This window comes from Macaca nemestrina, chromosome 20 (genome assembly GCF_043159975.1).
Source record: "Macaca nemestrina isolate mMacNem1 chromosome 20, mMacNem.hap1, whole genome shotgun sequence".
Lineage (NCBI taxonomy): Eukaryota > Metazoa > Chordata > Mammalia > Primates > Cercopithecidae > Macaca > Macaca nemestrina.
Genome location: NC_092144.1, coordinates 53,621,852 through 53,636,492, shown reverse-complemented (window position 1 = coordinate 53,636,492; position 14,641 = coordinate 53,621,852). Strand labels below are relative to the sequence as shown.

The 14,641-nt window shown below is 47.8% G+C and overlaps 1 protein-coding gene and 1 long non-coding RNA gene across 2 annotated transcripts; one reads left to right on the top strand and one right to left on the bottom strand.

The window, feature by feature from the left end:
* Positions 1–1,222: 1,222 nt before the first annotated feature.
* LOC105463853 (testis expressed 101) lies at positions 1,223–4,922 on the bottom strand. Its single transcript, XM_071087003.1, is given in 7 exon segments — positions 1,223–1,476; positions 1,478–1,653; positions 1,815–1,943; positions 3,251–3,433; positions 3,564–3,707; positions 3,823–3,927; positions 4,779–4,922. Coding segments are annotated over 6 exon segments (750 nt in total). The 5' UTR covers positions 3,887–3,927; positions 4,779–4,922; the 3' UTR covers positions 1,223–1,422.
* A 59-nt stretch (positions 4,923–4,981) lies between these two features.
* Positions 4,982–14,641, top strand: LOC105463852 (uncharacterized). Its single transcript, XR_976566.2, has 3 exons — positions 4,982–5,243; positions 5,388–5,629; positions 14,273–14,641. It is a non-coding gene; the product is annotated as an uncharacterized lncRNA (long non-coding RNA).

The following is a 14,641-nucleotide window of genomic DNA, read 5'->3' as shown; positions in this document are numbered from 1 at the left end:
CCTCAACCTCCTGAGCTCAAGTGCAGACAAAAAATAAAATGATAAACCACTCCCGCCCCCCAACCATCTGAATGGACCCCTCCTCTCAGCCAGAGCTTTCCAAAGTTAACCTGAAAAACTGGTTCAGGCCATGCTGTGGTAAAGGAGAGTTGGCCATGCCTCATTATACCCTCCTCCCTTTTGGATTTTGGGAAACGCTGACCAGCATGAACGTCAACATAGACCTTAAGTCTGATAAACATTTACAATGTATTCTCTCTGAAGCCTGCGACTTGGTGGCTTCATTTGTGTGATAAAACTTTGGTTTCCACGATCCCTTATCATTCTAATCCGGACATTCCTTTCTATTGATTCCAGGTCTTTAGATAATAACTCTTTTAACCTATTGACAATCAGAAAATTTTTGAATCTACCTGTAACCTGGAAGTTTCCTCCACTTGGAGTTGTCCTGCCTTTCTGGACTGAAACAATGTACATCTTACATGTATTTGATTGCCTCATGTCTTCCTAAAAGGTATAAAACTAGGCTGTGCCCTGACCACCTTAGGCATGTTTTCAGGGTCTCCTGAGTGCTGTATCACACACCATGGTCACTCACATTTGGTTCAGAATAAATCTTTTCAAATATTTTACAGAGTTTGACTCTTTTGGTGGACATAAGTGATCATCCCACTTCAAACTCCCAAGTAGCTGGGACTACAGGCAAGCGCCACCATGCCAGGCCAATTTTTGGATTATATTTTTTTGTAGAGATGTGGTCTCACTAGGTTGCCCAGGCTGGTCTGAAACCCCTGGGCTCATGCAATCCTCCCTCCTCTGCCTCTCAAAGTGCTGGGATTACAGGTATGAGCCACTACCGAAGGCCCATAATTGGAGAATTTGGAGTCCAATTTTTCTCATTTAGCCATACCTCCTAGGGAAATTTTAGGACCCCAGAACAGCAGCCTTAAGATTGGGCTGGGAGTGCTCTGGAGAAGGCTAAAGCTAGTTACTGCTCCAGCTAGCAAGAGGAGTTAGCATATTAGAGTGAAAGGAAAATCAGACTTTACGTCAAAATACCTAACTTCATGCCTTGGCTCTGGCCATAGCTAGATGTAAGAAACTCACTGAAGTTTTCCAGATCTTAGATTCTCTATCTGGAGAATGTGTGGTTTGGAGAAGATGAATTTTAAAGGCTCTTTCAGCACTAAAATTCCACTTCTAGTGTTGAAACATACACAAATCACAGCAGAAATGTTTATTAGTAATGCCTACTGCATACAAAAATTATAGCAGAAATTGTATTAAAAATGTCAAATACATTCATAGTATCTCTCTGTTCTCCCTCAAATTCCCACCTATTCCTCAACTTGTTGAAGCTCAATGGTAAGAAGGCTCCCAGTCAAAAAAGATGTCCTCAGACCCAGGCCCAGAACTGCCTTTTTAGGAAAAGTGAATAATTGATGGCAGCAGCAATGGCAACGGTAGCTGTAACCCCCCAAACAGGAATGGGAAGACAGGTGGCCCCATTTTCAGTCTTTCGAGGTTGAGTGAGAAGCTGACGTGGGCACACTTCCCTCACAAACATGGGTCCTACTGCTAAGATTCCAGACATCAGCCTGCAGCCAATCGTGGCTGTACAGCCTTTGACCTCCACAGACGACTCAATGCCACCTATGGAACAAAGAAGGATGGGGAGAGACAGAGATGTTTTAGGACATCAGAGGAGAATCCAGTCCCCCCTCATCCCTGGAGAGCTTAGTGTCAGAATCTCTTGGGATCCACTCAAATGGTCTTCCAGCCTCTGAAACTATCAGATGTTCATTTCAGTTTACCTCCAGTGATCTCAAGTTTTCCTTGATAGCATCGAGTTGTACCATTGGGACAGAGAAGAGAAGGAGCATTGAAACAGGTCCCCAAAGCCACACAGGTTGGGCAATGGAGGGTTGTTGACATGGTGGAAGCTGGAGGGAAACGAGAGAGACAGTTAAGGGCAGGTCCTGCCTCCAGAGGTCTTGCTCCTTGCTGCCTTGTCTTCCCCAAGATTTTCCTGCAGATGCCACTCTAATCAAGGCCCATTACTGCAGCCTCCCCATCCTTCCCCAGCTGGTGCTCTCTGCTGTGAAATCTCCATCAATCTGACTTCCAACCTCTGCGGAGGTGTGAAGATACAGAGATAAAAAGGACATAGTTCCTGTCATCTAGCATCTCTGTCTAGGAGAAAGACATGTGAGTAATCAACTCAGTAGCTGCTGTGTTCAAGGTATAATGACAAAGGAATAGAGGAATATCCAACTACCTAAAAGAATTTGGTAAATATTTTCAAAGAGCTGATACCTGAGTTGACATGGAGGATGAACAGGGGTTAGCTATGTGAAAATGGGGTGGGGAGGGGTAGTAAGGGACAGCAAGGGCAAAGGTCAGGTGGTGTGAGCCATCTGGGTGGATTCAGGGAATTGTGAGAAGTTGCAGGGCTGATACTCAGCTTGTAGGCCCAGCTATTTCTTTGAGCTAATTTTTTTTTTTATTTTTTTATGGCCAACATCCATTTTGATTGGCCAGTGCCATCTACATTGTTAAGCATTTTGAGTATTAGCCGCAGAAACACACAGTAAATGAGAGAGGGAAGAGAGGGAAATGAAGCTGAAAAGACAGGCAGGGCCAAGTTACTATAGGCCATGTTAATTGGGGAACTGAGCTGTTCTCATGCAGCAATGGGAAACCAATACTTGTTAGACGGATAAAACCACCCTGCTCAGAAACCTACACCGATGCTTATTGCTTTTTTCTTTTTTTAGATGGAGTCTTGCTCTCTCTCCCAGGCTGAAGTGCAGTGGCACACTATTGGCTCACTGCAACCTTTGCCTCCTGGGTTCAAGCAATTCTCCTGCCTCAGCCTCCCGAGTGGCTGGGATTACAGGTGTGTGCCACCAGGCCAAGCTAATTTTTGTATTTTTAATAGAGGCAGGGTTTCACCATGTTGGCCAGGCTGTCTTGAATCCCTGACCTCAGGCAATCCACCTCACCCAGCCTGTCTTATTGCTTAATAAACACAAAACCCAGTTTATACATCAGCCTTCACTGGTGTCTCTCTGCTCTGAGCAGTGTTTAGATCCCAGTGAACAATTCAGAAAAATAAAATTACTTGAACTGTGAGATACTTTGGGGTATGGGCCACTTAGGCTAAGCCAAGTCAGAATGCAAAGGGAGGCCATGCACACGCTCTTTATGGAGTTTCTCTTAGTACCTATCTCTCCCACTTCCAGGGTACCTGTGGTCTCACTGAACTCCCAAAACTGAGACAGGCTGTCTTTGTCATTACAGAAGGAATCCTCGCAGTAGTTACTGTAGGAGATCACAATCAGGCCGGGGTGTGGAGAGTGCTGGACAATTGTTATGGCCTCCTCCCCATCTGGGATGCAGCCCTTCATGGCCAAAATGGCTGTCTCAGTCCCTGTTATGTGACAGGAAGGAGGGGAAATGGATGGTGGCCCTCAGGATTGGCCTGGACGAAGGGAACAAGCATTAACATGGACATAATCCACCTCCCTCCTACCCAGCCCAACTGCCCCATCTCATTTCACCTGCTTTAATCATTAGTACGGTTTCCTGGCAAAGTGCCCCTTTGTCACAAGTCTCAACTTCCTCTGTGGTCCAGTTAAACATATTGGCTGGATCCGCTTCCACAGTCATGGCCAGACCCTTTTGACAATACAGTTCTAGGCCCGCTGGGGAGAAAACGAGAAGAGGGTAAGCACTTCTCCATGGGCCAAGGCGGCTCCTTTTTCATCATCAGTCCACCCTCTGTGACACACTGCTCTCCCCTACGTCCCCTATACGCACAGGTCAGGAGGGAGGGTCCTAGGACCAGGAGGATCAGCAAATACTGGATACGAGGGGTTCCCATGGCTTCTTCTGGAGAGGTTTGGGAGGAGCTGGTCTGGATCTGTGAATTTGATGGAGAGAAAGCAACTAACTTTTCAGTCAGAGCGCATGAGATCAAATCTAGGTCCTGGCAAGTACTGACTTCAGGGTGGGGTGTTTTAATCTGCGTTTTTTTTTTTTTTTTTTTTTTTTTTTTTGAGATGGAGTCTTGCACTGTCGCCTAGGCTGGAGTGCAGTGGCGCAATCTCCGCTCACTGCCTCTGTTCCCGGGTTCAAGCGATTCTCCAGCTTCAGCCTCCCGAGTAGCCAGGATTACAGGTGCCCGCCACCACACCCGGTGAATTTTTTGTATTTTTAGTAGAGATGGGGTTTCACCATACTGGTCAGGCTGGTCTTGAACTCCTGACCTCAGGTGATCCGCCCGCCTCGGCCCCCCAAAGTGCTGGGATTCCAGGCATGAGCCCCCGTGCCCGGCCTCACAGTGGGGTTTATGGTGTATATGACCACGACCTCTGAAGTCGTTCTGTCCCTAATCGGCTTGAGAGCTGGAGCGAGTTCACAGGTTTATCGTGCCCCGGTTTTTCATGGTTTTTATTCTCAGGCCCAGCCACCCAGTGCCCTCCAACTTCAGGATCAGGAGTGTGGCCCTGAAGGCCGCTTCTCCCTCAGTCTCAGGGGTCCCTTACATTCTCTCAGGGACCCAGAATCTCAGTCCCCAGTCCCAGCCCCATCAGAACCCGGGATTCTGAGAGCCCAGCCCCGTCCTATGTAGGAATCGAGGAATTTGGGTTCCAACCACCTTTTCCCGCGGGACACGCCATTCTGGGCCCCTCCCCTCTCAGGCCCGGGAACCCAGGCCCTCAACCCTCATTCCCCTCAGAGCCAGGATCTGGGTCCCCAGCCTTCTCTTTCCTCAGAATCCAGGAATCTGAGTCCCTAGCCTTCTTTTTCTCTTTAAAGAAGCAAAATTTCCGTCGGCTTCCAGGCAGACGCCTCAGAAGAATCTCACGACGCCAAAGTTGAGGCCCGGAATGCCTTCTCCCCGGGCTTGGCATTCTTCTAGGCCTCTCCAAGGCCGGGCCAGCCTGGCCACACAGCACTCGAAACCCCATTGGTGGACGCAAAAGCATCGGATAAATTCATTGGATGAGCCTGGAGGAACACGGCACCTCATTGGCCACAGAGAAGTCAATTCCTGGCAATCTCGGAGGGTGCGCATGCTCGGAAGGCGAGTGGCGGGCAAACTGACAGGAAGAGCCCGCCTGTTTTGCAGCCTCAGGCAGGCAGTGCAGGGTGGGCTGTGCTTTGCAAGATGGCCTCGCCTAGCCCTTTTCTCTTTTTGCGCTCAGTTGTCTCTGCTTCTCCAGCCACACTAGGAGGTCAGACCCTTGGCCCTCACTCACGGAACTTATCTCCTTACCCAAATGGCCTCTCATGTTCCCAGCCTGGCCTCTGCCTCGGCACCCACCTTAGTGGCCCTGGCTGCTGGGAGTCAGCTTGGCCTCTTCACTCCTCACTTACAGTGGCCCCTGCGCAGCCCAGGTGTCTTCCTCTGATTCTATCGCACCGGCCTCCTCGTGGTCTCCTGGAGGGCTGAATCCAGGAATGCCCCCTTCAGCGTCACTTTGGGCACCCCGAATGCATGCATGAGCAGTAGCTGTGACGGCACAGGCTGCTGTCAGATCGAACCCACGTGTCTGTGTCAGGACCATGAAGAAGACGTCACTTGGATTTGTTGCTCATGGCTGGCAGTTCACTTTCACATGTATGTAACCTTCCATTCTCTTTTCTTTTTCTTCTCCCCTCCCCTCCCCTTCCCACCCCTCCCCTCCCCTTTTTTCTTTTCTTTTTGATGGAGTTTTGCCCTTTTTGCCCAGGCTAGAGTGCAATGGCGCAATTTCGGCTCCCTGCAACCTCCTCCTCCCGGGTTCAAGCGATTCTCCTACCACAGCCTCCCAGGTAGCTGGGATTACAGGCATGCGTCACCACGCCTGGCTAATTTTTTGTATTTTTTTTTTTTTTTTTGGAGACAGAGTCTCTCTATCCCCCAGGCTGGAGTAGAGTGACGCGATCTCAGCTCACTGCAACCTCCCTCTCCCAGGTTCAAGCGATTCTCATGCCTCAGCCTGCCCTGAGTAGTTGGGATTACAGGCACCTGCTACCACACCTGGCTAATTTTTGTACTTTTAGTAGAGACGGGGTTTCGCCATGTTGACCAGGCTGGTCGTGAACTCCTGACCTCAGGTGATACGCCTGCCTTGGCCTTCCAAAGTACTGGGATTACAGACGTGAGCCACCATGCCCAGCCTATGTAAGCTTTCCAGATGTGACATGAAGTCGTAGCAGGACGAGCTGCAGACAAAACTCCTCAGACACTGGATTAAAGAATAAAGAGGTTTATTTGGCTGGGAGCATCGGCAGACTTGCTTCTTAAGAGCCAACTCCCTGAAAAATAAATTCTTGGCCTTTTTTTTTTGATGGAATCTCGCTCTGTCGCCCAGGCTGGAGTGCAGTGGCGCAAACTTGGCTCACTGCCTCTGCCTCCCGGGTTCACGCCATTCTCCGGCCTCAGCCTCCCGAGTAGCTGGGACTACAGGTGCCCGCCACCTCGCCCAGCTAATTTTTTGTGTTTTTAGTAGAGATGGGGTTTCACCGTATTAGCCAGGATAGTCTCCATCTCCTAACCTTGTGATCTGCCTGCCTCGGCCTCCCAAAGTGCTGGGATTACAGGTGTGAGCCGCTGTGCCCAGCCAATGCTTGGCCTTTTAAAAGGCTTACAACTTTAAGGGGTCCACGTGAAAGGGTCGTGATAAATCGAGCAAGCGTGGGAAACGTGACTGGGGGCTACATGCAACAGCTAACAGAACAGAAAGTTTTGCAATGATTTTTCTCTTTTTTTTTTTTTTTTTTTGAGACAGAGTCTCGCTCTATCACCCAGGCTAGAGTGCAGTGGCACAATCTCGGTTCACTGCAAGCTCCATCTCCCAGGTTCACGCCATTCTCCTGCCTCAGCCTCCCGAGTAGCTGGGACTACAGGCGCCTGACCCCATGCCTGGCTAATTTTTTTGTATTTTTAGTAGAGATGGGGTTTCACCGTGTTAGCCAGGATGGTCTCGATCTCCTGACCTCATGATCCACCCGCCTCGGCCTCCCAAAGTGCTGGAATTACAGGCATGAGCCACTGTGCCCAGCCCTGTAGTGCTTTTTCATACATAGTCTGGAATTTACAGGTAACACAAGTAGTTTAGGTCAGGGGTTGATGTTATTATTATTACTTTTTTTAACTCCTGGGGCCGGGCGGTGGTGCCAAGGTTGTCTGGCTATTTACCTTACTTCTGTTTCTTTCCATCTTTTTGTTTCTCACTTTCCTCCTGTCTTGTGAACTAGGCAAGGTGGAGGGAGGAGGGTAGCAGGAGTAGTAGTGGTCTCCTTCCTTAAAGTAAGGCAACGCTTTGTATACTTTCAGAATTGGTACTGATTCTGTAAGTTACAGTATCAATGAGTATTTATTTTTAATAGAGAAAATGCCACAATAAGAAACGGATTGGTAAAGCTCCAATCCCTTTGTTATCTTTGAACTGTTATCGTTGAATGATCACATGTCAAAGGATTTGGGAAGAATGTGTGGCAGTTTTCAGCCCCTGTCTGACCCTTGAGGGCTCATGCTTGGGAAAGTAATCACCTTGTTGAGTCACTCTCCAGATGACCTGGTCACAGAGTCCCTCCATCTCACACTTAGAAGAGACCTTGGAAGCCTAAGCGCTCTCCACCTCTATTCTTCACCCCATTTCTGCTTCAACAGCTCCAGGGACCTCCTCTTGCCCCGTGACTTAGTTTGGATATTTGTCCCTCACCCAAATCTCATGTTGAAATGTAATTCCCAGTGTTGGAGGTGCGACCTGATGGAAGGTGTTTGGGTCATGGGGGCAGATCCTTCATGACTTGGTGCTGTCCTTGCAATGGTGAGTGAGTCCTTGCCAGATCTGGTTGTTGAAGTTTGTGGCACCTCCCCTTCCTGCTCTCTCTTGCTCCCCTTCTCTGGCCTGCATCCTTTCGCCATCAGTAAAAGCTCTCTGAGACCTCCCCAGAAGGAGATTCTGGCACCATGCTTCCTGTACAGCTGCAGAACCTTGAGCCAATTAAACCTCTTTTCTTTTTTTTTTTCTTTTTATTATTATTATACTTTAAGTTCTAGGGTACATGTGCATAACGTGCAGGTTTGTTACATATGTATACTTGTGCCATGTTGGTGTGCTGCACCCATCAACTCGTCAGCACCCATCAACTCGTCATTTACATCAGGTATAACTCCCAATGCAATCCCTCCCCCTCCCCACTCCCCATGATAGGCCCCGGTGTGTGATGTTCCCCTTCCCGAGTCCAAGTGATCTCATTGTTCAGTTCCCACCTATGAGTGAGAACATGCGGTGTTTGGTTTTCTGTTCTTGTGATAGTTTGCTAAGAATGATGGTTTCCAGCTGCATCCATGTCCCTACAAAGGACACAAACTCATCCTTTTTGATGGCTGCATAGTATTCCATGGTGTATATGTGCGAAATTTTCTTACTGTGGTCTGTCGCTGATGGACATTTGGGTTGGTTCCAAGTCTTTGCTATTGTGAATAGTGCCGCAATCAACATACGTGTGCATGTGTCTTTATAGCAGCATGATTTATAATCCTTTGGGTATATACCCAGTAATGGGATGGCTGGGTCATATGGTACTTCTAGTTCTAGATCCTTGAGGAATCGCCATACTGTTTTCCATAATGGTTGAACTAGTTTACAATCCCACCAACAGTGTAAAAGTGTTCCTATTTCTCCACATCCTCTCCAGCACCTGTTGTTTCCTGACTTTTTAATGATCGCCATTCTAACTGGTGTGAGATGGTATCTCATTGTGGTTTTGATTTGCATTTCTCTGATGGCCAGTGATGATGAGCATTTTTTCATGTGTCTGTTGGCTGTATGAATGTCTTCTTTTGAGAAATGTCTGTTCATATCCTTTGCCCACTTTTTGATGGGGTTGTTTGTTTTTTTCTTGTAAATTTGTTTGAGTTCTTTGTAGGTTCTGGATATTAGTCCTTTGTCAGATGAGTAGATTGCAAAAATGTTCTCCCATTCTGTAGGTTGCCTGTTCACTCTGATGGTAGTTTCTTTTGCTGTGCAGAAGCTCTTTAGTTTAATTAGATCCCATTTGTCAATTTTGGCTTCTGCTGCCGTTGCTTTTGGTGTTTTAGACATGAAGTCTTTGCCCATGCCTATGTCCTGAATGGTACTACCTAGGTTTTCCTCTAGGGTTTTTATGGTATTAGCTCTAACATTTAAGTCTCTAATCCATCTTGAATTAATTTTCGTATAAGGAGTAAGGAAAGCATCCAGTTTCAGCTTTCTACTTATGGCTAGCCAATTTTCCCAGCACCATTTATTAAATAGGGAATCCTTTCCCCATTTCTTGTTTCTCTCAGGTTTGTCAAAGATCAGATGGCTGTAGATGTGTGGTATTTCTGAGGACTCTGTTCTGTTCCATTGGTCTATATCTCTGTTTTGGTACCAGTACCATGCTGTTTTGGTTACTGTAGCCTTGTAGTATATAAACCTCTTTTCTTATAAATTACCTAGTCTCAGGTATTTCTTTTTTTTTTTTTTTTTGAGACGGAGTCTTGCTCTGTCGCCCGGGCTGGAGTGCAGTGGCCGAATCTCAGCTCACTGCAAGCTCCGCCTCCCAGGTTTACGCCATTCTCCTGCCTCAGCCTCCCGAGTAGCTGGGACTACAGGCGCCCCACCTCGCCTGGCTAGTTTTTTTTTTTTTTGTATTTTTTAGTAGAGACGGGGTTTCACCGTGTTAGCCAGGATGGTCTCGATCTCCTGACCTCGTGATCTGCCCGTCTCGGCCTCCCAAAGTGCTGGGATTACAGGCTTGAGCCACCGCGCCCGGCCATCTCAGGTATTTCTTTATAGCTGTGCAAGAACACCCCAATACACAGCCCCTTGAGAAAGGCAGCTCTGCCTTTTTGGTGCAAGAGAGATCGACAGATCTTCCTTAGCCTGAACCAATTCCTGTTCCTCCCCAAGCTTCGGTGTCCTCATCTAGAAAATGAGGAGGTTAGGCCGGGCGCAGTGACTCAAGCCTGTAATCCCCGCACTGTGGGAGGCCAAGGCGGGTGGCTCACCTGAGGTTAGGAGTTTGAGACCAGCCTGGCCTTCACCAACATGGTGAAACCCTGTCTCTACTAAAAATACAAAAATTAGCTGGGCCTGGTGGCGTGTGCCTGTAATCCCAGCTACTTGGGAGGCTGAGGCAGGAGAATCTCTTGAACCTGGGAGGCGGAGGTTGCAGTGAGCCGAGACTGTGCCATTGCATTCCAGCCTGAGTGACAGAGCGAGACTGCTTCTCAAAAAAAAAAAAAAAAAAAAAAAAAAAGAAAAGAAAAAAAAAAGTGGTTAAGATGGTGAATTCTATGTTATATATATTTTACCATAATTTACAATAATTCCTATTCTTTTCATAAAACAGCTGTAGAAAGCTTTGCAGGTCACAAAGAGCATAGCTGGCCACTGGGGCTGGTATGGAGCTAGCACCTGGGTGCATAGGAAACACGGGTGAGACAGGCTCTTCGTGCCTGCACACATATATGGATACACACGGATGCAAATTTCTGAGCCATGTAAATACAACACCTATTCAAAAAATTAAACAGAAAAAGGAAATATAATGGAGCTGAAGGATGAGGGTAGGTGGGGCAGCTGATCGGGAGGACTGTGGAGGCCACGTCATCAACCTTCGAGGCTCTCTTAGCAGCTGGAGCACATCCCAGGGACTTGGGAGTCCTGGAAAGAGGAGCAGGAGAGGGCCATGGCCAGAGGAGGACTGAAAAAGATAATCTCTGCCACAGAGAAGAAGCTGGCTCGGATGCTGGTGGCCCCCATGGAGACAGGGAGACCCGGGGAGATCACTGCATTCATCCAAGGAAGAATGGGTGGTGGTGCAAACTTACGTGGAGGCCACTGGGTGCAGAAGACAGGACACAGCAGAGAGAGATGTAGGACATGGAAGGGACAGAAAAGAGTGACCACCAGACATGAAGAGGTAAGGAAAGTGGAAGCATGAGAACATCTGCTGGGCATCTGGCTGAGGGGTCAGGTGCCCAGGGTACCGCTCCTTAAAGGAGAACCCAGGACAGGAGCAGATTCAGAGAAAACCGCCCAGCTCACTCCAGCAAGAAGCAGAAAAGGGACTGGTTAAAGGACAGTGTAGGAAGGTCACCAAGCTCCAAGGGCACTCATCAAGCCGGCTTGGAGGCCACAGGGCCCAGGGCAAGGATTAAACCACAGGCGCAGGACAGCTCCAGTCAAGATCTTCCAGCTACTGCAGGAGGCAGAAACCACACCCTGCACCCTGCACTGCTGAGGCTGGCCCTGGAGTCCAGAAGCTTCTGCACCACTGTCCCCCATCCCCACTCAAAAAATAAAAACAAAAATCGGTGCCATGCACCCTCTGCCTCCTGGTGCTGCTCGGGATCCTGAGTTGTTCACGGGAGCACCTGATGGGGAAAGCCTGGACTCGTGTTCGTGTCCCTCCTGTAAGGAGTGCTGGGAAAATGAACTTTCCGGCTTCCTCCTTGGGAAGCAGAACATTCCCCACGTGTACTGGTGGCATTTAACAACTGCAGGGCAGCCAGAGAACATGCACTGTGTTCCACCAGGAGAGTTCCCGGCAGGATGTCCCGGTGCAGACGCCCGTCCCAAGGTGGGTATTTGAGCTGAAGAACTGAGAAGCCGGGTTCTGCCTAGAGTTAGAGATCCAAGAGGCATCAGCACATGGAAGGGAGGGAAGCCACGGTACCCTGAGGGTGGGAGATCAGATGAACCAGGAGAGGCAGGGCCTGGGAGGAACCCCGGGAAGCAGCCTCTGTTAAAGCCTGGGGGAAGCAGCTTCAGAGAAGGTGGAGTAACTTGGGTGTGGGGTGCTGGAAAAATATAATTAAGAAACAAATTTCTGCTCAGCCCAGAAACCCCCCTCACATCCGTAGAAGTAAAAGAAACCTGTCTTATGATTGAGTAACCATTAAGCCAAAATGTGATGCAATTTGCTAAGAGATGACAATGACAGAAAGAAACTCCACCTTTGTATCCAGTCAAGCAGGTGCAACCCGTTACACACATGGTTTCCAGATAGACGGTGACTAGTCCCCAGGTGAGAGGACTCGACGGCACCATTTGTCACACATAATTCATCCTAAATTCACCCAGTAACTGGGTTGATTCTCTGTGTGGTTAATTGGCTTTATCCACAGGAAAAACAAACCTCTCTTATCTATGACAGGAGGTAATTTTGCAACTGGGAGTGAGATGCCCCCAGAACTGAGGTTCCTTCCTTCTCACAGAAACTGGGAGACAGGGGTGCTTTCTGCCCGGATGCCTGCCTTTCAAAGAGAGAGCTCCCAGGGCCTTGAGGAAGACAGTTCTGGGTTGTGAGGCAGGCAAGAGGCTTATGTATGCTTTAGAAAACTTTACATACATCTCCACGGGGCAGAGAAAGGATTTTCAATTACACCTCTTCTAAAAAAAAAAAGTCTGAAAGTCCAGCCTAGGCAACATAGCAAGATTTTATCTCCACACACACACAAATAATAATAAATTTGCTGGGCATGGTGGGGTGTGTGTGTAGTCCCAGCTACTCAGGAGGCTAAGGAGGGAGGATCGCTTGAGCCCAGGAGGTTAAGGCTGCAGTAATCTTGGATGGCACCACTGCACTCCAGCCTGGGTGACAGAAGGAGACTCTGTCAATGAATGAGTGAATAAATGAATGAATAGAAAATGCTCTGAGCGAAAAGAGGAGAGTCTCTTTATCTTTTTGCACCAGGCTAAACAAAATTTTAAAAAAATGTATATTTACCTCACAGAGATTATTCCAGGAAAAGAAGTGGCCCTCAGTGTCAAAGGACGCAAAACTAACCTGTGAGTTCCTGGCAGGTTTAGCAATAAAGGAGGATGTTGCTGACCTCAGTACAAGCAATGTTAGAGAAAGGGGAAGACGGAAGTGGACATGGACGAGTGAGTGGAAGGCGACAAATGGAAGCAAATACACGTATCCAGACCATTGAAGATGCTTGACCGAGGAGAAAGAGGTGGTGGAGGGAACCGAAGTCCGTGGAAGTCATTTGTTGCAATAAGAGGCCTCAGAGCACGTGTAGGGTACTGGGCAGAGCCCATGCAGAGGGGCTGTGGAAGGTTGGTGGGGTGCAGGTGGCCTCACCCTCTGTCATCCTGAGGACTATGTGGTCAGAGTTAAAGCTCAGTCTGTTTCTGGGATCAGGTGAGAAGTCAGCATCCGGAGAAGAGAGGTGGATCTTTAGATTCTGCAGACCTCCACCGCACCCTCTGTCCCTCTCGACGGCTTTTTCTCCATCTCCATTGTCTGGCTCTCATTTGTGTCACGTTTTCATTTCTCTCTACCTCTCTCTTCTCTTTTCTCTCTTTTTCTTAACGCTTGTACCTTTGTAAATCCCACTAATAGAATTTAAACAGCTTTTCAAGTTGGTTTTCTGTTCTCAGAAATTGACTTTAGACTCTCCATAAATAATGTGGAAATTAAACGAGTATAAGTTGGTTCATGTCTCTGCAAATAAACAAATAAAATCTACATTCCAATGCTTTCTTCTTCCAGAGTAGCCCACATTTGATTTTTTGTTTGTCTTTAATTACTGTCACTTGCAATAGATTTTTAAATCTTGTAACCTGGTTACACAAGTACCATGGGGCAAAAGTCTTAGTTCCTGTAAGAGGAAATCAGGCTTGACTAGCCTCATACTGGCTTTGAAGAAGTAAAATCAGGGGTTGATAAATTTGCATAGCATAAATATCAAAGGTCAAAAGTAAACAATAGGCGGTAGAGGGAATACTCCAAATTATGAAAGAACAAACTGTTTAAGCCACAATAGAATTATCGCAGAAATAAACTACAGTCCTTCCCAATAAAATATTCCACTTAGAATTGTAAAATATCTTTCTCAGTAACTCCTGGAAGAGGGTATTAAGAAATTAATGAAGCTGGGTGTGGTGGCTCACACCTCTAATTCCAGCACTTTGGGAGGCCAAGACTGGCGGATCATGAGGTCAGGAGTTTGAGACCAGCTCAATAGGGTGAAACCCCGTCTCTACCAAAAATACAAAAATTACCCAAGCATCATGGCGGGTGTCTGTAGTCCCAGCTACTCAGGAGGCTGAGGCAGGAGAATTGCTTGAACCTGGGAGGCGGAGATTGCAGTGAGCCAAAATGGCCTCACTGCATTCCAGCCTAGATGACAGAGTGAGATTCCATCTCAAAAAAAAACAAAAACAAAAACAAAAAAACTAATGAATGTTACAGCATGTATGTTACAAATCCAGTGTATTATTTTACGCAGGCTTTCACAATCTCCAGAAGATTCACGGTGCAGAACTGGAGGTTCTAGAGAAAGACCATGACTCCTCCTGCAGGTAAGCATTCATTGGGAAAGCAGCTCTTGGCTTATCCCTGGGCTTACTGAAATCAGAATGATGGACCACAGGACACCAAGGGCTTTGGGACCTGAGTGGCACATCATGTTCTAGTGACGTCTGAGTTACCTGGGTCGTGCACAGCAGCCTCCAGCATCCCAGGGAGAGCTGTGTATGGGATCAGGCTCCAGCAAGTCCCAGGGCACCAGTGACCCAGTGGGTGACTCAGACTTCTGTGGCACCTGCTCCTTCTGTTTCTCCCTCCACCACATATATGAGAGCTCATGGGAAATGCT